Source organism: Aotus nancymaae, unplaced genomic scaffold (genome assembly GCF_030222135.1).
Source record: "Aotus nancymaae isolate 86718 unplaced genomic scaffold, 86718_ANA_hifiasm-v0.15.2.pri h1tg000040l, whole genome shotgun sequence".
Taxonomy (NCBI): Eukaryota; Metazoa; Chordata; class Mammalia; order Primates; family Aotidae; genus Aotus; species Aotus nancymaae.
Window position 1 is genome coordinate 110364928 of NW_026988454.1, and position 26383 is coordinate 110391310.

The 26383-nt window shown below is 40.5% G+C and overlaps 1 protein-coding gene across 1 annotated transcript in view; it reads left to right on the forward strand.

The window, feature by feature from the left end:
• PKHD1 (PKHD1 ciliary IPT domain containing fibrocystin/polyductin) overlaps window positions 1-26383 on the forward strand; it is a 499554-nt gene that overhangs the window by 60026 nt on the left and 413145 nt on the right. The window contains exons 30-35 of the mRNA XM_021665443.2: window positions 545-740; window positions 995-1062; window positions 2669-4276; window positions 5915-6058; window positions 11256-11475; window positions 17819-17969. Of these exons, the coding sequence (XP_021521118.2) occupies window positions 545-740; window positions 995-1062; window positions 2669-4276; window positions 5915-6058; window positions 11256-11475; window positions 17819-17969 (2387 nt within the window). The remainder of the gene's footprint in view (window positions 1-544; window positions 741-994; window positions 1063-2668; window positions 4277-5914; window positions 6059-11255; window positions 11476-17818; window positions 17970-26383) is intronic.

Genomic DNA, 26383 nt, shown 5'->3' on the forward strand with positions numbered 1-26383 from the left:
ATGCCTCTTTAATATAATTGTCCTGCCAATTTTTGTTTTTATACCATTGAGGTTATAGGCCGTATCGCTGATAAAAGAGTTGTTAGGCCAGGCAAGGTAGCTTACACCTGTAATCCCAGCACTTTGGGAGGTCGAGGTGGGCAGATTATTTGAGCCCAAGAGGTTGAGACCAGCTTGGGTAACATGACAAAACCCTGTCTCTACAAAAAAATACAAAAATTAGCTGGGTGTAGTGGCACATGCTTGTATTCCCAGCTAAGTTGGGAGGCTGAGGTGGGAGGATTGCTTGAGCCCAGTAGGTCGAGGCTGCAGTGAGCCAAGATTGCACCAACCACAGCACTCCAGCCTGGGTAACAGAATGAGACCTGTCTTAAAAAAAAGTTGTCAGAAGTTTCTCAAAAAATTTAGGTTTGTATCAAAACTCTTGGAGTATTATGTATAGGGCTGATTATGTGTTTAATCCAAAAAAACTGTTTTATAATTGAATAGGTGGTTGAGCCCACAAACTCACATCTCAGAGGCTAATGGACTTTTCTCAACACAGGCGGTGAAACTCTGGTCATTGGAGTGGCGTTGCTGGTGAACTATACGGATTTGGATGTGGAAGTCCACATCCAGGATGCCTTGGCTCCAGTTCACACGCAGGCAGCTTGGGGCCTGGAGGTGACACTGCCACCACTGCCAGCTGGCCTCCACAGAATTTCTGTCTCTATCAATGGGGTCAGCATTCGCTCACAAGGGTGAGGTGGCCATTGCATTAATTTTAGGTTTGTCTGATGGTCTAGCATTCAGCTAGGTAATTCTAGTTTTGAATTAGGTCTTTTCTTTTTCCCTCTGAAGTTAAGGGTTAAAGACATGAATATCATAACATTTGAACAAATCTTAGAGACCTTAGAGACAGTTTTCTCTTCTCCCCAAAATACATATGGCTCTTCTGGCTTACTCTTTCTTATCTCCATCAGCTATTTCCTGACCATCTCCCTATCTTCTATAGGGTCAATCTCCACATCCAGTACATCACAGAAGTTTTCAGCATTGAGCCTTGCTGTGGGTCCCTGCTGGGTGAGTGGCTCTTATGTATGTGACTGTTATTGAGTATCCAGAAATTCTATTCGCCGGATATTCAGATTTTGTTTCAGGATTAATTTGCCAGTGATGTCGGAGAGAGGGGAAACAGGAGAGAGACTTTACTCAGGCTCCAGGAACTGAGGGGTGTTTTTAAAAGGTGTCAAAACTTGATGATTCCTTTGCTCAGGAAATTAAGCATTTTTTTTTTTTATGACGAGATGTACCTGCTTTTTCTTTTTCTCCTTTTTTATTTTTTGGGATCGAGTTTCACTCTTGTTGTCCAGTCTGGAGTGCAACAGTGCCAGCTCGGCTCACTGCAACGTCTGCTTCCTGGGTTAAAGTGATTCTCTAGCTTCAGCCTCCCAAGTAACTGGGATTACAGGTATCTGCCATCATGCCTGGCTAATTTTTGTATTTTTAGTAGAGATGGAGTTTCACCATGTTGGCCAGGCTGGTCTCGAACTCCTGACCTTAAGTGATCTGCTCCTCTTGGCCTCCCAAAGTGCTAGAATTACAGGCATAAGCCACCGTGCCCGGCTGAGATGTGCCTGTTTTTCTAATGAAAAGAGGATGAAGCATCTGATGGGTGGGACTCTAGAGCGGATATGAGGAAAACAAGGGCAGCATGTCTTACATTCACAGTTTAGATGCTGTGTGTGCAAGGAGAGAGGGAATAAGTCTGTGGGTCTTCATTCCACAAGGGATACAGATGAAGGACTCAGAAATAATCAGAAATACACATGCTGATATGGGAGATGGAAGGACAAGACAAATAGAGCAATCTCTAAAACTATTTTCAGAAAAAATGGAACACGATATAGTGGCATGTGAATGATAACTGTGATCGTGTGTAAAATAGCACATTATCCTTTTTGAGTATAGTAAAATCCTCTTAAAAGCTGCGTTGCACAGTTTGGTTATGCTGTGGGTCATCTTGCTCCAATCCTATCCTGAAGATGGGGTTTGATCTTTGGTGCCCTCTCTGCTGGAGAGTAAGGCAGATTCTATGAAGGTAGCAGCAAATTCTCCAGCATAATTCAATGACTTTTAATATGTCTCTTGTATACATGGAATATAGAATATGTGGTACAATAAATAGAATATATTAGAATGTATAATTTATGGAATATTGGAATATTATATAGAGCAACATAGAAGATAGAAGATTTCAATGAATTTGACTTTTCATTAGTATATAAGTTGAATGTATACAGAACAATGTACAAATAGTCTATGTATGGCATACAGGATAATATGTCCAATAATGTAACACATAATAAGACTGAGAAACTTGATTTTTCATTAGTTTGTAAGTTGATTGAAGTGGGGCTTCTCGGATATACAAAGGTACTGGAAAAGTTTGTGTTAACGATGTCCTTCCTATATAACCATTTATATTATTTTACTGTTATATGAATTTGCCACGTCTGACTCCTGTCCAAATAATCACAAACATTGGTGGGGATGAGAAAAAATAATAGAGGTTTCATTAACACATGACCTATCTTCCGCTTAATTGCCCTGGGACTTTCATAGGTGCTGTGAGTTCTTAATTTAGAATATCAGCTGTAATATTTTGTTTTCTGTATTCATACCTTAGGAGGGACCATCCTCAGCATCTCAGGAATAGGCTTCAGTAGGGACCCAGCTTTGGTTCGGGTACTTGTGGGCAATCGGTCCTGTGATATTGTGAACTTAATGGAGGCGAGCATCTGGTGTGAAACCCCGCCAGCCCCCCAGATGCCCCATGCAGGCACTCCCACTGTCCCAGCTGCCGTGGAGGTCTGGGCTGGCAACAGGTCCTTCACTCTTGGTCCTTCACCAAGCTTGGTGGGGAACAGTTTCACCTTCATGTACGAAGCAGCGTCAACACCGCTTGTCACTGCCCTGCAAGCAGAAATCACAAATAGCAGCCTGCACCTGCATGTGGGAGGAAGTAACCTCTCCAACTCAGTCATCCTCCTGGGGAGGCTGAACTGCGATGTCGATACACAATCCTTCCAGAGCAACGCGAGCCTCTCTGGATGCTTCATCCCTCTTCACAGTCTGGAGGCGGACATCTATCCTCTCCAAGTACGTCACAAGCAGATGGGATTTGCTAATATGTCTGCGGTGCCTCAGCAATTTGCAGTGATGCCTCGGATAACGGCCATCGTCCCATCACAGGGCTCAGCATGTGGTGGGACCATACTTACTGTGAGGGGCTTGCTTCTTAACTCTAGAAGGAGATCAGTTCGGGTTGACCTGTCAGGTCCTTTTACTTGTGTGATTTTGAGTTTGGGAGACCGCACCATTCTCTGCCAGGTTAGCCTGGAGGGTGATCCCTTGCCTGGAGCTTCCTTCACCCTGAATGTCACAGTCCTGGTCAATGGGCTAACCAGTGAGTGTCAGGGCAATTGCACTTTCTTCATGCAGGAAGAGGCAAGTCCTGTTATGGACGCCTTGACCACAAATACCAGTGGGTCACTGACTACTGTGCTGATGAGGGGTCAGAGGTTAGGCACCACAGCTGATGAGCTGATGGTGTTTGTGGATGATCAACTTCCTTGCAATGTAACTTTTTTTAATGCAAGCCACGTGGCATGCCAGATGAGAGACTTGGCCCCAGGACTCCACTACCTGTCAGTTTTTTATGCAAGAAATGGATATGCTTGTACTGGTAATGTTTCCAGACACTTCTACATTACACCTCAAGTGTTTCATTATTTTCCTAAGAATTTCAGCATACATGGTGGAGGCCTCTTGACCATAGAGGGCACAGGCCTGAGAGGACAGAACACCACGTCTGTCTACCTTGACCAGCAGGCCTGCCTGATGGTGAACATCAGTGCTGAGCTCATCCGGTGCATTGTTCCCACAGGGAATGGCTCTGTTGCCCTGGAAATAGAAGTGGATGGACTTTTGTATCACATAGGAGTCATTGGTTACAGCAATGCCTTTACCCCAGAACTGCTCTCTATTTCTCAGAGGGATGACATCTTAACCTTTGCAGTGGCCCAGATCTCAGGAGCTGCAAACATTGACATTTTTATAGGGATGTCACTGTGCGTGGGTGTCTCTGGTAACCACACCGTTCTCCAGTGTGTGGTCCCTTCCCTTCCGGCTGGGGAGTACCACGTCAGAGCCTATGACTACATCAGAGGGTGGGCCTCATCTGTCCAGGCGTTCACCTCAAGAGTTATTATCACAGCTGTGACCAAGAACTTTGGTAAGTCAAGAAAGTTAGACAGTACACTTTCTTATGTAAATCAATTGGTAGCTCCTTTCACTTCTGGGAAGTAGAAAATTAACATGAATCTGCCTGATGGAAGGAAAGAGAAGCCCTCAGGCTTCTTACAATCCCAATTCCTTCCTGAGGCTTGTCTTGGTTATGCTCTGTTTATGAAGCTTTTTTTTTTTTAATCAGTGAAATTGCACATATTCTCTAAATGTTTGATTGTATTTTAATTTGATGCATTAACTGGATTTGTGTTTTAAATAACACCATTTGCAAGAGCTCATAATTTGGCCATTGAAGAACATAAATGCCTTCACCTAGTTTTAGACCCTATCTGCCAATTTGCATTGTTTAAAATTTATTAAATGTGATTAATTATTAATCATTTTATAATACTTCACAGGTGAAACTCATATTTCACCGATAATAAGCCAAATGCATAGAACAATTAAATGGGTTGAATTTTTTTCTCCCCTTAGATATACCAAAATTTGCCTAGCCTTTTCTTCCAGTGAAGAATAGATTTCAATTTCTGTTCACTTAAAGCCTTGTTGCACTTGAGATAGCTCAAATTTGGTTGTGATTTATAAAGTATAGAAAAAATTATAGAAACAGAATCTTAGACGGATGGAGTACTAACCAAATCATTTCCTAGAACAAATTTGGTCTTTGTTTGGTGGAACACCATGGGAACTGGGATTTGGCTCTAGTCTGTCACTAATTTAGCTAATTTACACTTGACTCTTCTAAGACTCAGCTTCCTTATTTGATAAAGGAGTTTGGGCTGGATGATCCCCAAATTCCCCTTTCTACTCCCTAAGGTTCCATATTTTTTATGATGGAAGAGCAGGGAAATAGGAAATGCTTCTTGAACAAAAAGCATTATTGTTGAGTTAGTCAGGTGGCTAAGTACCACCTAGACTCTGTATCTCAGTGTGAACTAGAAACGTGGACTAGTTTCACTCACACAAATCTCCCAAAATATGTACAGGTATTGCATCACTATAAACTGTAGCAGAAGGGGAAAAATCATCGAAATTTCTATCAATAGAAAAAATTGTTAAATGAATTGTAGCAAGGCCCTATAATGGAATTCTAGGTAGCTCTTGAAATGAACTGGATCCAGAGAGGTTTGAAAACATATCTATGCTATGCTTTTAAGCAGAAAAGCAAGTTCCAGAATAATATGGATAGAATAATCCTTTAAATCAGAAACATAGATGCTTAAAAATTCCAGAAGAAGCTATAAGAAACTCCATACCTGGATACCTCTGGGGAGGGAGACAGGTGGTTGGGGGAATATTTACTTTCATTTCATGGCTCTTTGAATAAAAGTTTGAAAACTATAAATAAGCATTAATTTTCTATATAAAAATTGTTACATTAAAAAAAACCACCTCTTTAACACAAAAAAATAGGGTGTTGAATGTGATCGGGATTGGACAGAACCGAGAACAGAGCCTAAGTGGAGAGGAAACTGAGGCCAGCAGGCACCTGAAGCCAGTTGTGTGGATTCTGAGGATATGAAAAGAAGGATGGGTAGGAAGGAAGCAAAGGTTTGAATTTTGAGTTACGTAAAGCAGGGAGATTTGCCTGCATGATCATGAACTTGTACATTTGTCTTTAAAGGCTGCCTGGGTGGAAGGCTGGTACATGTGTTTGGAGCAGGATTTTCTCCAGGGAATGTCTCAGCTGCTGTGTGTGGTGCTCCCTGCCGAGTCCTGGCTAATGCTACAGTGTCTGCCTTCAGCTGCTTGGTTCCGCCCCTGGATGGTGAGTAAAGATGTTACACACATACCTTTTAAAGCATATATATGGAAATGATATTCTTCGGTTAATTCTATTTTTGTGATTGATGCTGTACTGACTACTAATTTCTCTATGTGTTCCTAGGAAAATAATTTCTCTACTCCCCATCTAAAATGATAGAATCTGGGGCCACCTGTTACAATGATTCATAATAACTTTAGTAGGTCAGTGTTGAATGAATATTGAAAAACTTATCACCTGTGTTCTTAGCTGCAGTCTTAGGATGATGGAGGAAGTAATTCTGAATTCAGAATATTAGTTTCAATGACAGCTGTAGGAGTCATGGAGGAAACAAGCTCTTGGCTTTGTTCTGAGGTGAGGTTGCTGAAGACATCTGCTTTTAGAGGTACCAGTAAAGGGATGGAGGTTGTCAAGCTGGATATCACTTGAAAATTACCTTTGTGTGTAAAGTTTTCGATTTCTTATTATAGGCAAAAAAGCCAGCACTCATATCGTCTTCTCGTTCTGCAATAGTAACATAATTACTTCTTAGTAAAACACCACAATTGCTTACTACTTTAAGCTGCGTAGCCGTTATATAAATTGTGGTATAAGAATCCATGTCTTTGTGGGGAAAGGGATGAGAGAGGAAGTTGCAAAGCTTGGGGTTTTACAACACGTGGTAATACCCCACTGAGCTTCAGGGAAAACAAAAAGTCAAAGGGAAGAAATTACTATTATTATCACAGGACCTCACTGCATTTGAGATAGCTCACATGTAGCCAGCCAGGTGATTATCTTATTTGTATAATCATAGATCTTGTACCTGTGCACTTAACCATTTACATTTACACACCTCTTTTCTATGTCATATTTTAAGTTTTTATTCTTAATTTATTTGTCTGCAACTTGAATGTAGGCTAAAGATTTACAAAGTGATAAAAGCGCCACATCATCTGAGCTTGGACAAGAATTTTATGATGGATGCTATTATGATGGAAGTTTGTACTGTGTTGTCTTATACAAAGAGAGGGAGGAGGCAGAAAGGGTAAGAGGAGGAAGAAGGAGAGGAGAAAAAATTTTCGTTTAAAATACTAGAAAGTGAGTTTCCTATTATCATCATGTATATAAGCACAACACTGTGGAAGAGAGATAGATTCCACAATGGGAGATTTAAGATACAATAGAAGATTGAAGTTCAAGACATTGTCTTGATTTGTTTGATTTGTTTGATTCACGGCTCTACCTCCTCTGCTTGGAACAGTGTTGTGCAGGGTATGTGCAAAATGAATGCTTGATTAGGAATAAATGAAAGATTGGGAAACAGTGGAAACAGAAAGCTAAGACTGCACATTTCTAGGCTCTAATTTTTCACTAATACTGCTACATTTTTATAAAAAGCTTTCATATATACACTGCTCAAATTAATACACTTTAAAAAGCCCTGTGTTATTATTTCAAAACACTTAATTTCAACTAGCATAAGATAAAAATCAGTGAGGTTTTAGGGTCAGATAAATTGTGATATTTTAAGTTTTATAACTTCTAGGGGAAGAAGAATAAAAAAGTATTGTATTTAGAGAGATGTGATTAATTTTTAGAAAATAAACATTCCTTGATTTTTTAGAGGAAAATGAGTCGGAAACTGTAACTATTTATATGGCCACTAGGTGTCACCAAACACTCATTGATTGTGCAAGTCACACATTTACTGTAGAGAAATGCATAATTTGGCTAATTTTCCTTTCATAAAAAAGTCTTTTAAAAGACTTTTAATCACAGTATCTAAAGATTGAGAGGAACTTGTGGGAGCCAGCTCCACAGGTTTCTTACTTAAGATCCAAGACGGAGATTTGGGGATTCTGTTGAACCCGCTGAAACTGGATGAAGCACTTTTAGTATATGATAGTGTATTATTTTTTCCCCTAGGAAGTAGATATATAATGGACATCAAATTGCCAAAGGGGATATGTCTTAGACATTGTTAGAAACGACTACGATTTTCTCCATTTTCAGACAGGATTGACAACCAAGTTAGCCAAGAATCGGTTGTATTTTTAAGGATTTTTCAGAGGAGAATTTCCCAGCAGCAACCCTTACAAGTGTTTCACAGTTGCTCTTCTCAGAGAAATCTATCCTCTGCCTAACGGATCCTTCCCTACTCTACTTTTTTCAACCTTAATCAGCAGGTGGTTCCTTGGAAAGCTGAGTAATCTCAGTTCCTTTAAGGCAGCAGTTCTGGAAGCGTGCTTCCCTGCGCAGTAGCTGCAGGGGCCTCACCTGGGAGCTTGTTAGACATGTGAATTCTTGGGACCTGCTGAATCAGAGACTTTCCAAGTAAACATTTTAGTGTCTCTCTTCTCAGCCCTCTCTGAAATCCTATATTCTTTCCTAATTTGAAGCCCCAAACAAGGAAGCTCTTCTATTTAAGCAAGTTCTGGCCAAATTGGGTAGCATCATAAGATGCCTGTGTATTGTCTGATCCCGTATTTGTTTGTAAAATTATACTGCAGTCTTTCTGCTTAATAAGCTTTCTGTTACCTACTGTTATCCCAAGGGAGGGGTGTGTGTGTGTGTGTGTGTGTGTGTGTGTGCGTGCATGCGCACGTTTCTACCATGGCTGTGCACAGCTGGACTGTCCTCATATTTATATTTCTTTTTTCTTTTGTAGTTTACTACCTTACTCTTTTCATTTGTTCTTTTGTTTATATCTGTTAACTTCTCTCATTTACCAAGGTCACTTTGAATTCTGACCCGTGCTTTGAGTTTTTTCTTCAGTTTGACTTTGCACAATAGAGTGATGTTTCACATTCCAGGTTATAGATAATGACCCAGAACTCAAACTTTCCTAATTATTGTTTTGTTTGTGCCTATGCCACAGGACTAATAGGTTTTCTTTACATGAGTAGGGCAGGGGGACTTAAAGCAGGGGGCTCTACAAATGTGCTTTTGCTATTTTGGGGGTCACCCATTGTTACCATCCCCACAAACTGTACTTCTAACAATAGGAGAAATTTACTTTTTCTTATAATGAGTTCCAAAACATCCTGTTAGGTGAAACTAATACTTTGTGTTTGTTTAAAACAAGCAAAATCTTTGATCTTTGGTTTTCTTGTATTTATACCTTGAATTATACCACATGACATTTTCATGGAAACTTTAGCTTTTCCATGAGGCATGGAAAGCTAAAGTGATTAAGGTCACACAGCTATTTAGTGGCAGAACTTTGAGTAAAACCCATGGATTTTGATCCCCAGCCCTGGGTGATTTTCATAATTCAGCTTGTCAATTTGCATCTACTTAATCACCTTTAACGAATTCATTATTTTATAGGTGTGGAGCTTGTTTTTATTTGCCTTAGGGCTTACTAACTGGAAAGTTCTTACGTTTTGTCTGTTCACACAAGAGTCCTACTGTCAGTCATTTTTATTGCTCTAATTCATTCAAAACACATTCATAGCCAACCTCCTAGGTGCCAGGTGCTTTAGACTATAACAGCAACAATAATACTATTTGGGCATGATTGCATAACTACAAACCCTCTTTCCCATACTTATCTCATGTAGCCCTTGCTGCAGCATGGTAATGAGGTAAAGAAGCACGGGTCTAAGCCCATACGGTAATGAGGTAGGGAAGCACAGGTCTAAGCTCATGGCTCTTGATAACCTTTGTTGCATACCGACATGGGCAGGCTTGCTGCAGAGGAAGCAGGCTACAGAGATTTTTTTCTTTTTCCCTCATTATAAAGGTTTTCAGACAGAGCTGCTCCTAAACCATCTCATGTTGCTCTTTGTTCATCTTCTAGTTAAAGATCATTCCCAGTCTGCCTCATGATGCTTTTTGTATGTCTCATGACCCAGAGAAAAACAGCCCGAGAGTTAGTGTGCTTCCAATGCTTTCTTTTTATCTCTATAACATGTTAATTGTTATAATTATATGAAAATCAAGAAATCCATAAACTTATCCAAGTCAATAAGACAAATAACCTAATAGAAAAATGGGCAAATCACAGAAACGGGAATTTCATAGAAGAGAAAACATGAGTTAAAAAAATCGGTCAACTTGGCCAGGCATGGTGACTCACTCCTGTAATCCTAGCATTTTGGGAGGCCGAGGCAGGCTGATTGCCTGAGCTCGGGAATTCAAGATTAGCCTGGGCAACATGGTAAAACCCTGTCTCTACTAAAACACAAAAAATCAGCCAAGAGTGGTGGTGTGCACCTGTAGTCCCAGCTACTCATGAGGCTGAGGCAGGAAAATTGCTTAAATCAGGAAGGCAGAAGTTTCAGTGAGGTGAGATTGTGCCACTGCACTCCAGCCAGGGCAATAAAGTGAAACTGTCTCAAAAAATAAAAAAGGTCAACCTAAAAGTAATGATTGAAATGCAAATTAAGACCACAATAAAATGCCATTTTACACACCTGATTGGCAAAAATTTAGAGTCTGATAATTTCAAGTGTTTATATGGAATACTGGGAACTTATAAATATGGCTGGTAGGAATATAAAATGGCACAACTACTTTGGGAAACAGTATGGCACTATCTTGTAAAGTTGAATTTGTACCTACTCTTTGAATAAGAAACTTTCTTTATAGGCATGCACCCTAGACACAATTTTGTACATGTTTTTAGTAGCCAAAACTGGGAAATATCAAAAAGTTCATTGATAATAGATAAATATATCATGGTACTTTCATGCAATACAATATTGAACAGCAGTGAAAATGTATTAACAATAGTTTTATATATAGTAATATGGATAAATCTTGGAAATGTACTATGGAATGAAAAAAGCAGGTCCAAGAATGCTTTATCATGTATCATATTTTATAAACTTTAAAAAAATGGGTAAAACTCAATCTCTTGTTTAGGAATACAAACGTGTGTGATAAAACTATTTAAAAAGTGTCAAGTGGTTATTTCTCAGAATGAAGACGAAAAGGACAGAAGGGGAGAAACACAGATTTAAGCGTATTACAAGTATTTTAGATCTTACGTTGGCTGGGAGATTCACGAGTTTTTTTATGAAGATGATTTATATTTTACAAAATGATACTTGTATTTTTCTGTGTACATTACACATAATACATTTTTAAAAATTAAACTGATAATTTCATTTTCTTATTGGTCAAGGGAGGACACAGGAACTTCATTTGTGAAACTGACTGGAGGCCTTCAGTTCTTCCGTGGTTCTTTCCTAACGGTGACTGTTTCCTGCAGTGTCCTTGACTTTCCTGTGTGGCGTGAAGCACGAGGAGGACAGCTGTGAGGCTGCCAGACACACCTATGTGCAGTGTGATTTGACAGTTGCCGTGGGGACAGAGCGACTTCTCGAATCGTGGCCTTACCTCTACATTTGCGAGGAAAGTTCCCAATGCCTCTTTGTGCCAGATCATTGGGCAGAGTCAATGTTTCCATCATTCTCGGGCTTCTTTATCAGGTAACCCTACCTTTTCCCTCCCTGAACTTCCCCACAAATGGACCAATGGAGCCATCAGAGAGTGTAGGCTGGGTGGATGGGGGACTACAACTCTCTTGGAGGGCCCGTTGCATTGTGGATTCCAGCCAGCCTGCATATCAAAGCATCTCCTGTCTTTTTCAACTGTTCAAGAGAACATCTGAAAAATCTGCCCAGTAAACAGCTCGCTTTGTTCTTGCTTAGATTTTAATATTTATCTTCCGATCCAAAGCAACATCTGGTGAATGCCAATGGGGAAAAAGATTAGACGTTATGAAAAACAGAAGGCTTCCCCCCCACTTTCCTTTTTCTTTTCTTTCCAAACAGATTCACAAGTATGAAAAAAAGTTATAGAGAAATCCAGCAGATTGTACAATGTTTATTCAAAAGAAGGGGGGTTGCATAGGCGGAATTACTGTAGATCTAGGATTTAGAAGCCATAAGCTTATAAGGATTTTTTTTTAACTTAAAAAAAGAGCCTGACAAATAAATATCACAACTTTCCAAGTTAACTCCCCTTTTCCAAACAAATAAAAAAGAAGTGTGACCATGTTTGTAATTGTGGATTGCTTTCATCTCAGCAAGGAGTTCTTTTCCTACGCAGGGTGATGTCTCATGGCTGAACATTGTCCTGTAACCTTCTTTATTTCTTACCTAGATAGAGTGGCTACCTTTGATTATCTAATGAAGGCCCCTTTTCTTTTTTCTTTTCTTCTTCTTTTTTTTTTGAGACAGAGTCTTGTTCTGTCGCCAAGGCTGGAGTGCAATGGCACGATCTCGGCTCATTGCAGCCTCTGCCTCCCAGGTTCATGCTACGCTCATGCCTCAGCCTCCCAAGTAGCTGGAATTGCAGGTGTGTGCCACCACGCCTGGCTAATTTTTGTATTTTTAGTAGAGACAGGGTTTTCCCATGTTGGCCAAGCTGGTCTCAAACTCCTGAGCTCAAGCAATCTACCCACCTTGGCTTCCCAAAGTGCTAGGATTATAGGCATCAGCCACTGCGTCTCGCCTCTTTTCTTATTAAAATATGAAACTAAACAAGACCACTTCCCCACTATGAAAGAGATAACCAGATCTTTTCATGGCAGTCTGACTTTGTGATATCCTGAGACAGTTTGTGTTTTAGGGTGAATATGGCATCAGAAGTTTAGGTTTAGCTGCAGTAGAAGAGGAACTTCCTTGGCTGGTTGCTTTCTAAAAGGGCAAGAAGAACTCTGTTTAGGTCACACAGGAAATGGAGTACTGGGTATTGTACTCAGGTGAGACTGGATTTCAGAACTTACTGATGCTGGACACCAGGAAGTACATGTCAGTAGTTCCTGCCTCCATTGAATTCAGAGACTTCATCTGAATCTCCAGAACTCTTCCTTTGGAGTTCTTCCATGTTCTTCCTCTTCATTCTATGGGGCAGCTGAGGCAACTGAGCCTCAAACCCCATGAACGATTATACTTTTACCTATGAATATCATTTCAGTAGTGCTGGTGAATGTTCTGGCTATTGAAGTAGGGAAAAGTGGGTATGTTTTCTGGAGTAAGAATTACAATAAGTGCCCTATCATTTAAACAAACAAAGCTTAGTGAGGATGAGAGTCAGGGGAACTGGCAGTGGTCTTTGCTGCCAGCGGGAAGGTAAGGTAGTGTAATCTTCAGAGGACAATTTGCCAGTTCACGAGTAACCTTAAATTTTTTATACTCTGTAACCCAGCAATTTCTCTTCTAGGATTTTATTTTAAGAAAGCAGATAGAAATGTGTAATATTTACAAATAATCTTTAAAGTTTCAGATATCAAAAAATATTTGAAATGAAACAAGCTTTAGTAATAAAGAATGTATCAAAATGATATGATACTAAGTCACCTTTAAAAATCAGGATGCAGAATATTTAACCAGACAGGGAAATGTTTATAATATATTGAGAAGTGAAAATCATAGGTCTCAAAATAGCATATCAGTTTGATCCTACTGTTGTACATGGTACATATGTTTGTACACACATAGGTTACTAGAGAAAAGACTGTAAAGATGTGTCCGAGAATGTTAATGGTGCCTGTCTCTAAGTAGCTGGAGTACTGATCCTATTTTTTTTCTTCATTGAGTTTGTATGTGCTTTTCCAGGGAACACAATGCTATATCTCCCTGCCATCCATAATGACTATGGGGTTGGATGTCATCTGGCAAAGGGAGAAGTGTATCTGTGGCAAAAATCATGCCCTGTATGTTCATCCATCTATCCATCCATCCGTCCATCTGTCCATCCATCCATCCATCCATCCATGATCCATCCATCTATCCAGTATTGATCACGTCCCTACTCTGTTCTAGGTGTTGTGACAGGTGCTGGTGGCTCAGTGGTGGATGTCATGAAAGTCCCTGCCCTTGTGGGTGGAGAAGAAAGTCAGATGATAAACAGGATGGTCATGTGTTGTGTTAAGTGCTCTGAAGTGATAGAAAAATAAAGGGGGGCTACTTTAGAGAGTGTACTCAGAGGAGGCTTCTCTGAAGAAGTCTTTTATGTTAAGAAGAGAAGCAGGTGTCATTATGGAGGGTCAGACGGTGGCAGCAGCAAATGCAAAAGAACTGTTGAGTTTGATGACTGTTCAGAGGCCAGGAGGGTGGGAGTAGAGTGAGAAGGAGGAGAAGTGGCCCCTGATGAGCACGGAGCGATATGTGAGGCATTGAAGGCCAAAGTAGAGTTTGGATTCTCTTCTAAGTGAAGATTAAGTAACTTTCCAAAGTTACACACTCAAGCCACAGCAATGTTGGGACTGGAACGCAAGGCTTCTGACACGGTGTGCTTAGTGCAATGCTGTGCTGGCCGTCTCAGCGTGAGAGTCCTGGCGAGAGCCCTGGCTGAGCCGTATGGGTTCCAAGAGGTTTCAGAGCCACAGGAAGCAATTTCAGGGGAATTGAGGGAGAGATCCTGCAAAGTGTTTTCCCTCCCTATCCTAAGGATCACAGCCAAGATTACTTGCTTACTTTACGGTCTGATCAGATCAACTCAAGAACAATAGTTTTGGAGTCAGGAGTCTTAGATTCTAGAATAATTTTTGCCACCATTTTATCTAATTTTTTTTAAACCACATCCCCCGAAATATTTGTATGTGTGCAGAGTGTATGCATATATATCTGTATCTATATCTATACATATATTGATCTCTTTATATATGCTTATATTGCATATATATAGATCCTTATATTGCAGACATATAGGCTTACATTTATATTTAAATATGGCCAACTGTGCTTCTTAACTCATAGGATTATTGTGGAAGAAACCATGGAAGGGTAGCTAGCTATTTAGAAGCTTTGAAGTTTTGTAAATGTTAATCTATTTTGGATATCCTAGTGTCTCAGCTTATTTTGGTGATGGCTTTTTAATGAAAAAAATTTCTAGTAAGGTAGTTACAAATATGGAAAGAAGTGTGAGCTGAAGCTGGTAAACAAAATGTCCAAGCTAACAGAAAAAGGTTTAATTCTCTTCAGAGCAAGAATAACATGCTTAGCAAAGACAGTGTGTTTCTAACAGGCAAACAGAGGGCAGAGTGATTCAGCCCATTTTACTTGTACCTTTGCCAGTGAAGAGTCAGGAAAGGGCATAAGAAGGTTTACGAGGAGAGTGGAAGCCTGAGGCCAAGAAAGGCTGTAAAGGAAGTTGGTCACTACTTCCCTTGAGTTCAAGTCTGTAGTCTCAGATCATTCATAAACTGGGTACAAAAAACTTGCTCTTACGATTGAAGACCTACTGCTGGTAATGAACCATGAGAAGGGGTCACATAACAGAAGTGATGTGCAGATATTCTATGAACCTAACAAAAAAGGAGGAATTCTGGAAATTTAGACAACTAATCTTGATGTTATCCCTGACAAAATTCTAGAATGAACTATTCATCAGATGGTTTGTGAGCCTTCAGAATTGAAAGTAGCAACCTGGAAACAGATTCACGCGGAGTGTGGTGGTGTGGGAAACCAACTTAATTTCCTTTCTGATAGCTTTAGAAGTGACTTATGCTATAAATGTAGATGGAGACCTTCACAAACGATTGCAACAACTTCTCCACCCCCAGCAGCAAAAAAGGTTCTAGGTGCAAAGTTCAAAGTGGCTTGACGCAAGCCTCAAGTTGCTCTGAAGTGAAGTGTTTTAAAAGTCCACGTGAATTTTGCATTTGATTCCATCACATTTCCATATTGATCTAAATATAACATTAAATTTTAATTTAAAAGTTAAATTACCTTGCTTTTCCTTTCTGAATCCTGGTATATGACTGACGCTCCAGGAGCAAAGGCTGGATTCATCCTATGGCTTTGTCTACCCTGTGGACGATGGATCAGCTAATGGATTTATAGCTAGATCACAGGCTACAGATTCAAAACATATTTGAGCAATGGGTCTAAACCAGTGGGAGAAATGTGACGATGATAAATGTAAATTGTCACATTTACATTTTTAATAATAATGGTACACACTACTACCTCCAACAGCTATAAACGCAAGCTGCCTTTATTGGATTCTTATTGTGTGCCAGGTTCCATGCTAATCGACTTATCTGCTTCATCTCGCTCAATTTCTTCAACACCTCCACAAAATAGGTACTTGATAATTGGCAACTCCATTTTATAAATGTGGAAATCAAAGCTTAGCAAAGTAATGTCTTCAGTGTCACGTAGACGGTAACCATCCACCCTGGGATTCAGATCCAGCTCATCTGCTTCCGAGCCTAAGATTTACATGCCAGTGCTTCTCAGAAAATCATCTGAACAAACACAGCATGGTGAAATCCTCAGAAAACTGCATCTCTGAGACTTTGAGTTGACCACTAAGTATGAACACGGTGGCCTTCAAAATCAACACGGTATTAGGTGCCACGAGAAAGAGGCTCAGATAAAGGTGGACCATAGCCTCAGTGGCCAGCCCAAACAATCTGCCTTCGGATCTGGGTGGCCTGATGTTAACATATTGACAGTCTACATTAGTAGGTCTAGAGGACTCTGGGTTTAGAAGTCATGTCTTAGGTAGATACAGAGTGGAGAATATTTTAGCATGAAGAAGAGAATACAAAGTGGTGAGATGTACTAGTTATCCTGCTCATTATTTCTAGCAAATTCTGGGAAAAAACATTTTAAAATGGATTTGAAAAAAGATGCTAGGGTTTGACATGGTTTACAGTTTCTCAAGTGGCGACCTTTTTGCCCTTCTCTTCACCCTTCCTGGTCTTCCCATGGGATCAACCATCTTCCCGGCTGATGTTCAATCAGCATTTCAAAACTTGAGAGCACTGCTCTAGGAAACAGGACCATCTGGTTTCGACCTCAGAGCTATGGTAGTTCTGTGTTTGACTTTCTGAGACTCTCTTGATCTCTTTGGGTTACATTTTTTATACCTCTCTGAATTTATAGGCTGAAATGAGAGCATACATATGGAATTGTTGACAAATATAAAACATCATGCATTATTACTGATACTTTTTGAGTTAGTTGCAAAAAATGTCTATAGCCAGGATTATTCTTGAATAAATATCACACCTGTTGGGGACGACACCCTTCCCTACCCCTGCCCTCATCTTCTCTAGATGGCATATTTTTAGACTTTCTGTAATGCTACACTGCTGTTTTTTATTTTAAATCCAGTCTGGCTTCTCCCCTTAAAGCAAGAGGACTTTTAAAGCGAGTGGCTGGTAGTATAACTGGCACATATATCGAATCTCCTTAGTCTGGGCTGTTAAGTAAGTTTAATTAATTTACTAAGTTAATGTTCCACTGCTAGCAACAGAGCCTCATTGCCATCAGCTGGGGAGAGGGAATTGAAAGCCTAAATGAGCTCATTTTTTCACAGTTGGAATTAGGGACCAGTTAGCCAGTTGTGTGGGTTTTCCAATTTCTCCATCTGCCCTGGGGGGATTCAGGCAATTACTCCCCCAACACTAAGTATGAGTAAGAGCAGGAAGAGGGAAGGGAAAAGAAAAAAAACAACAACAAAAACTCTCCCCAATATTTGTTTCCCTTTTTGGAACTGGAAGTATTGTCCGTGCATTGCTTGTTAAGCTGCGCTCAGAGTTGCTTTTGCTAATGTTTTTAATAGATTCGGAAAAGAGAAAGGCCTCACTGAAAGATATTTACCACGTGCATTTTCATTGCAGGGTGTGCAGATAAAAGGAAAAACAAATAAACAATAAAAGAATGGAAACAAAATTACGGAAATTTGCAAAATTTGACAAATGGTGGCCTGTAGTTGCCACAAGCTAATGGCTTGCAATGATTAATAAGAGTAAAAATAATTGCATTTCATTAAGATTGATGACACCCCATTTAACCTCCCCTCTCGTTTCAGCCCTAAAGTGGAAAGAGATGAAGTTCTCATCTATAATAGCTCCTGTAACATTACCATGGAAACTGAGGCAGAGATGGAGTGTGAGACGCCCAATCAGCCAATTACCGTCAAGATTACTGAGATACGGAAACGCTGGGGCCAGAACACTCAGGTATAATCAAATCTTTTTTACAGACTGATTCAAACAGCTCAAATTAAATTTGTAATATTGTGTACATTAAAAAAACAATTTAGTCCAAATGGCAGCGATATATAATATTAAATGCGCTCAAACTTTGAGGAGCTGGTCTAATGCACAATATCTGAATTCATAGTTAACTCTGGTTAATCATATATTTTCTCAAAAATAAATGAGTACTGCCCAGGCTCTTTTAAAGCAAATTCTGAGCTGATAATCTCCTCGGCATTTTGTCCTGATTTCTGCGTGCATGTTTGAAAGGGACTCTCTGTGGTTTATTTCTTCACAAAATAAATGGCCTGTGATTTAACCAGACCCTACTGGAAGGCTTCCAAATTACTCAGCCGTCCTCAGGTTGGTGGGACAATAATGTCTGTAGGTCCCCCATTTGGTTCATCTCTGTGCCATGGGGGAGCAGAGTGGAAACTTCAGCTTCTCAGGGGATTACATGGACATCAGAAATGAAGAGGACCACAGGGTCATTAGGTCTAGCCTCTCTGCCTCAATTCATCCATTTTGAAATGGTCTAAACCACTCCCTCCAAGTGGCTCTTCTGAAAGTGTGTTTGCAAGTCCCCAGAGAGGAATTCCACAGCCTTCTCTGGGAATTCGTGAGAATTGCAATCAGAGGCTCAGGGCTCTTTGGAAATGGATCAGATAATCTTTTACAGCTCCCCAGGCTTCTCACGGCACACAGATAAAAAAATAATATTTATTGAGCATCTACTCCCTTAGGTGCCTTTCTCTTTATGAAAGCAATTCTCAGATTTTTCTCTTTTTGTCTCTTTTATTTGGAACAAACATTTATTGAGTGCCTATTATGTGGCACTCGCCATATCAGATTCTCTTGTGAATGCTGCTTCGGTCAAACCGTCCCAATCCAAAAGTAACTCTTCCTGGCTTCAAAATGTGTTTTTCTGTAAGGTTATATTGGTGCTAAAAATGTATGCAATGGCAAACAACCTTTTTTTCTGTCCTCCCTAAACTGTTCCGTGCCTACCTTCCCATCCTCCGGGTCCTCACTGTCCGCTCTGTGGCCTCTGCAGGCTTCTTCCTCACCTTGACCATCCCTTCAGGTGATAGCCCGGAGTTGTCACTTCTCGCTTCATTGTGTCCCCCACAAACAACTCTTCCTGTCAATTTACTGCCAGTTTTTATTCTCTCCAGGGCCACTGTCCCCAATGGCACTTCCACTTTATTCTGTGCCTTTTCTCAGCAGTCGGCTGTCAATGACATTTCAAAAGTGTATTGTAGTGCGCTGAGACTGCTGTGGGACACTGGGTGATCTTTAAGCCTCTCTGGGCCTCAGTTTCTGCTGGGTGCATAATAACCTGGTGTTAAGATGCTTAGGTGAGCAAATGCTTGTGAAAGAGAGGGAGAGGCAGGCTGACCTGGTGTTTAAATGCATGGACTTTGGAGCTAGACTGCTGGGGTCTTTTTTTTTTTCTTTTTCTTTTTTTTGAGTCAGAGTCTTGCTCTGTCACCAGGTGCCAGGCGCTAGGCTGGAGTGCAGTGGCGCAATCTTGGCTCACTGCAACCTCTGCCTCCCGGGTTCAAGCAATTCCCCTGCCTCAGCCTCCCGAGTAGCCGGGGCTACAGGTGCACGCCACCACACCTAGCTATTTTTTTGTATTTTTAGTAGAGACAGGGTTTCACCATGTTGGCCAGGATGGTCTTGATCTCTTGACCTCATGATCCACCCGCCTTGGCCTCCCAAAGACTGCTGGGGTTTTAATACATCACTTGCTTCCTGGGGGACTTCAGGCAAGTTCTTTAACCCCTTTGTACTTCAGTTTTCTCACTATAAAGTAGAGACAATAACAGTTCCCACTTCATAGGGTTGGTGTGAGCCACTGAGAGCTGCCTCTCACGCATGGTAAATGTCTAACGTTAGCTATTATTGGCAACGCTAGTTCACTAGTCATAGTGCTAGAAAATGATGTGAATTTATTTCTCTATAGTGCTTGCTGCTTTGACCAGATCATTTCACTTCTTAGATTTATTTAATTTCCCATCATCTCAAAGTCTAATTTTGAATTTTTTTGGCTTAAATTCCTCACTGATTCAAAAATCTTATGTAACATACATTTGAGTTCCAACCATGTTCAAGGTTCTCTATCATGTTCCGAAGGAGATTAAAAAAATAATATGGAAAGAGACCCCACCTTTAAGAGATATTTGGGAAGTGAGGCCTCGTCATTCAGACCAGCCAGCTCATTTCAGAGATGAGTTAACTGAGATTCATAACGAGAGGTGATTGATAAAGTCGCACAAGTAGTTATCCGGCCTCATAGCCCATGTGGCTATAGTCATTGTGGGAGAAGTAAATCATTTAATCTTCAGGAACCAGGTATGTGTGGTGAGGCTACTGCCAGTGTGTAGGGAACTCCAGGCCTGAGCGGGTAGAGGGGAGATAGGTACCACCGTTGTAGGTTTCAGATGTGATGTGTTACACTCAAGTGTTGGTGATAATGTCATAGTTTTGAACAATCTAGCAGGGCCCTATCAAGTAGCCAGGAGTACATGGGGGAACAATGACAGGGATTTATGGCAAACTCATCTGAACTTATGACTGAGTTTAGCTCCAATGGGACCCTAAAGAATTGAACAAGAGTCTCAGGCACACATCCTGTCACATGGACTGGATCAGTTTGGTGGAAGTTAGGAAATAACTATGGCTGGCACAAAGTGGCCTGGAGTCCAGAAAAACAAAATTCCATGTAATGGGAAAATTGTTAATTCTAAGTTTTTTTTTTTTTTTTTTTTTTTTTTTTGAGATGGAGACTCACCATGTTGCCCAGAGTGGAGTGGTGTGGAGTGCAGTGGCACGATCTCAGCTCGCTGCAACCTCTGCCTCCTGGTTTAAAGCAATTCTCCTGCCTCAGCCTCCCAAGTGACTGGGACTACAGGCGCACACCACCACACCTGGCTAATTTTGTATTTTTAGTAAAGATGGGGTTTCAGCATGTTGGCCAGGCTGGTCTCAAACTCCTGACCTCGTGATCCGCCCACCTTGGCCTCCCAAAGTGCTGGGATTACAGGCATGAGCCACTGAGTCTGGCCTAATTCTAGGTTCTACTCTTGTTGGGGTGGTTTGGTTTGATTTAGAAATTGGATATAATGAAGTTTATAGGTGGAGTGCTTATATCTAAGTGACTATATAATTTATACCTAAACTAGGATGCTTTTGAGTGCAAGACTGACAATGAATAATTATGCTGGAATAGTATGTCACCCTTGTTGGGGTATGTGATTACCCTACCTGGGCTTGTCATATATATGTGATGCATGGTTACCCTACCCATGTTGGGATGTACAATTTCCCTATCTTGGCCTGGGAAAAACATGCCACCAGTATTATGATGCATAGTTATCTGGGCCTGGGCCTGGGCCTGGGGAAGACCAGCACCAACAGGTGCTTAATCAGGACTGCAATCCAGGTACCCAATTCAAAATTCAAGAATTCCTTGTGTGAGAACCTTGGGACACTAGAAAAAAGAAACACTTGTACACTGCTGGTGGGAATGCAAGCTAGTACAACCACTATGGATAACAGTGTGGAGATTCCTTAAAGAACTAAAAGTAGAACTACCATTTGACCCAGCAATCTCATTATTGGGTATCTATCCAGAGGGAAAGAAGTTATATGAAAAAGATATACTTGCACATGCATGTTTATAGCAGTACAATTTGCAATTGTAAAAACATGAAATCAGCCCAAATGCCCATCAGTAAACGAATGGATAAAGAAACTGTGATATATATATATACACACACATACACATACAATGGAATACTACTCAGCCATAAAAAGAAACAAATTAATGGCATTTGCAGCAATCTGAATGTAACTGGAGACTATTATTCTAAGAGAAGTAACTCAGGAATGGAAAACCAAACATTGTATGTTCTCACTTATAAGAGCTGAGCTATGAGGATGCAAAGGCATAAGAATGATATAACGGACTTTGGGGACTCAGGGGAAAGGGTGAGAGGGGGGTGAGAGACAAAAGACTACAAACTGGGTTCAGTGTATACTGCTCCAGTGATGGGTGCACCCAAATCTCACAAATCATCACTAAAGAACTTACTCATGTAACCAAATATCATCTGTTTCCCCAAAACCTAAGGAAATAAAAAATTAAAAAGAATATCATTTGGTCAGGTGCAGTAGCTAATGCCTATAGTTTCAGCACTTTAGGAGGCTGAGGTGGGTGGATCACCTGAGGTCAGGAGTTCAGGACCAGACTGGTCAACATGATTTATATATAATATATATATAAATATATTTTATATAATATATATATATAAAAATATATGTCTCATATTTATATATAATTTTTTTTTCCTAGTGACCTAGATGGGAGGGTGTGAGGCAGTGTGGGAAGACTGATAAGATCAGTACTTTGTTAAAGGTTATAAAAGGGGTTCAACAACTGAATTTGAGGTCTTGATGTGTTTATAAGCTAGATGTTCCTTTATAAGCTAGATGTGTTTATAAGCTAGATGTTCCTTTCCATTGCTCCTTCCCATTGAAAGGGGTATTGTAAAGTTAGCAAAAAGCCACTCCCACTTGTTTTAGGGCCACCGGACTGCCTATTAGATTCTAAGAAGAATGGCAAGTTGTCCTCTTATCACAAGATAACTGGTTAATATGTTCCCTTTCAAGGTTGGCAATAAAAGTTTAAACAAAAAAAAAAAAAAAAAAGGTTATGTATGTTTTCCTATGGAAGGACTTTTGTGATCCTTCAATTCATGAATACATAATATGGATTTCTAAGGAGTGCCGTGGTGTGAACATTCATTTACTTAAACTTCTTTGCCTGTGGACCTCTTCATTCATGGAGTTTCTTTTGGGGCTGGCATCTGTCCTGCTGCCTTCACTCTGGGAAGTGTCATGTATACCATGCTCTTCCGCTCTCACAGAGTGGGGCTCTGAGGTGGGAAGGTCATCTTCAGATGGGGCAGCCAACTAAGCTCTATTAACGTCAGTGGCATTTGTGCTGTGCCATGAAGGACAGGGTTTAGGTATTCGGGATGCAGAGGAAAGGCATTTCTGGTGGGGGAACCAGCATGCACAAGACACTGAGAACCCACAGGAATAGCAAGGAGCATGGTGTGTGTGAAGGAATGGTGAGTTGTAGGTTTGGAAAGGGACTGGGATTGGATTGTGATCTAGAGGTAAGCATTTGGTCCTTTGATTCAGCAGGTGAGAAGTAATCCCCAAGCAGCGGGGCTTGATTAAAGGTGAGCTGTAGTCACATTAATCTGGCAGTGAGCTACAGATGACCTGATTAGTAAACCCATGAGAGCTAGAAGCATCTCAGCTAGGTGAGAGATAACTGGGGCAGGGAGATGGCAGAGGGTATGGAGGGGTGACACACTCAATAGTCAATACTTGATAACTTGTGTTGGACCAAGTGTTCAAATTTAGGGGAGATTAAATGGGGTAGGTAAGAAAAATTGTGTGCCAGCTTTTCAACAACCTTTTCAAAATTTTCAATGCTAAATATCTGTGCTCATGACTTCCAGGTTGGAATCCCTGATCCAGAATTCTCTCCTGCACTTTGTTTTTTATTTTATTGACTTATTTTTTTTTTGAGACAGGATCTTGCTCTTGTCACCCAGGCTGGAGTGCAATGGTATGATCATGGCTCACTGCAGCCTCAAACTCCTGGGCTCAAATAATTAATTCCCCTGCCTCATTCTCTGCAGTAGCTGGGACCAAAGGTGTGTTCCACCACACCCAGCTGATTTTTAATTTTTTCGTGTGGAGGCAAGGGTCTCACTATGTTCCACAGGTTGGTCTTGAATTCCCGGCCTCAAGCAATCCTCCCACCTTGGCCTAGCAAAGTGCTGGGATTATAGACCTGAGCCACTGTGTCTGACCTCTTCTGAATGTTAGGTTCTTGTACCTCACTGCCTACTGCCATTGTCACTTTGATACCAAAATGACACCTCAAGTTTAGCAGGTTCTAAACTGAACTCCTGATCTCTACTACTTTCTTCCCCATAATCCTCAACTGAGTTGGTGGCAACTCTGTACTTTTAGTGCCCAGGACATGGAGGCATCCTTGAGCTTCCAAAACTCACATCCAATCTATTAGGAAATTCTGTTGGCTCTACCTTCATTTGGCCACCTTGCAGCAGTTCTACCTCTGCTATCATCAGCAGCATCATCTCTTACTGTTTACTGCTAGGCCTCTCAGCCATCCTCTCTGCTTCCACCCCTGCCTCCGTTTGGTCTATTCTACTTATTAATAGAGCCACAATGATCCTTTCAAAATATGTCAGACTATTTCCCTCTTCTCCTCAAAAACCTTTCAGTGGCTCCCAGACTCTCATAAGAATATCCCGTCCTTATACTGACCTCAAGGGCCATTCCCTGCACCACTCACCTCTCACCCCAACATCCTCTCGGTTTCATCTCTCACTTCTCTCACCTTTGCCAGCTCTGTTATGGGTGCATTGATTTCTTGCTGTTCCTGCAACATGGCAAGGATGCTCCCACACTGAAGCCTTTGCATTTGCTCTTTCCTCTGCTTATAATTCTTTCCCCCTCCTTTTTCAAGTACAATCTCCCACTTGAACTTTTTGCTGAAATGTTACTTCCTCTATGAAGTCTACCCTTGCCACCCTGTTGAAAATGGCAACCCATTGTCACTGACCCCATATATCATGCTTTTACAGAGTTCATAACACCTGCTAACATACTACTTAAGATACTAATTTATTATGTTCATTGTTTGCTGTCTGACTCTTCTTGTTAGAATATGATCTCTAAGAAGACAGAAGATTTTCCTGCTCTGTTCCCTGGTGTGTCCCAAGAGCCCGAACCAACTATACTAACAAACAGAAATACATGCAGAAATGCAAATACAGAAAGTTTAAAAAGTCTTCCTATATGTCACTTCTTCAATCTTTTCTCCTGAAAATTACATCTGAAAGGAAATACACATGTACACATACGTGTATATATACCGATTTGCACACAAAGATGTTTATGTTATTTATATTGTTCAACTCATAATTTAAAAAGTATAGTAGAACACTATAACATGAGCTCCTTGAAAAGAGGGTCTTTCTTTTATCACTGCTGTTTTCCCAAGGCTTAGAACTAGGCCTAGTACATAGTACAGTACAATAAAGTTTTTATAGGTTTCAATTAAAATTATTAAGTGAATGAATGGACTTGTGATATGAATGAATACAACATGGTCATCACTTTAGTTTAGCACATGTAACATTTTCTTTTCCTTCAAAAGGCATTGATTATACCTACTAGGTATCACACACTGTGATTCAGTGAAACAAGAGAAAAGGTATTAGAAAACAAAGAAGAAAATCCTAAAGAGTGCTGGAAAACACAACAGGGTGCCCAAGACAATCAGAGGTTTTGAGGGATTTCTGAAGCACAAATAGCAGTTTGGGTTAGATGGGTAGAGAAACCACAGCAGAATAAATACAACCCAAAGCAAGTTTAGAGGAAATTAGAAAGAGTACAGCTACTCTTTTCAATGGAGCTCTGGGAGAAATTCCACAGGTAGGAGGCGACAGACATCAGGGAAATTAATGAGAACTGCGATATAGACATTTCCCTTCCATCTCTCTCTCCATTTCTTTTTCTCTGTCCCTGTGTAAATGCTTGGATCTGTGGCTCTCAGGAGGAAGTGTTAAGAGTGGCTTATAAAACAAAGAGGGAATATTTGGAGATAGGAGATGGATTCAATCCATTGCGGAAGTTAGGGCCGATGTTAATCCAAGACAAGCTTGGAAACTCCATGTCAGACTCAGAGAAAGGAAGAAAGGCAGCAGAAAGAAGCTTCTCTTCATTTCTGCCTCCAAATAAATTCCTCTACTTTGATTTTGCTCATCTAGATGTCTTACCTAGAAATTTCAGTTGTAGTAAGTTGAAGAGGTTTCTCTGAACATGTAATCTGTCTTATCAGTGGAAAAGAAAGTCTGAAATTATGCTACTCAAGTTCTCTGGGAAATGATTTTGACCTTAGAATTCTATACCCAGTAAAATACTGTTTGGAATAATAACTAAATAAAGACATATAAGCTATACAATATTTAGGAAGTTTCTCTCTTTTGTGCACCCTCTAAAAAGTAATGCACTTTGGTGAACTGTAAATAGATCCAAGAAAAAAGATTGTATGGGATTCAAGAAAGTGATGAATAAAGAACTTGGAAAGCAGCAAGAATAAGATAAAAATTGTTGATAATGTCATTGTGAAGCTTAATACAGTTGTTAAGAATAGATTCTTAACCAGACAGAAGCAGGAGCCTCCTGTTTCAAGTAAGTATAATAAAAGAACAAGAAACAGAGGCATAAGCTCCTTCTTTGATAAAATGAAAATACATTTGTAGCACAAACCTCATTGT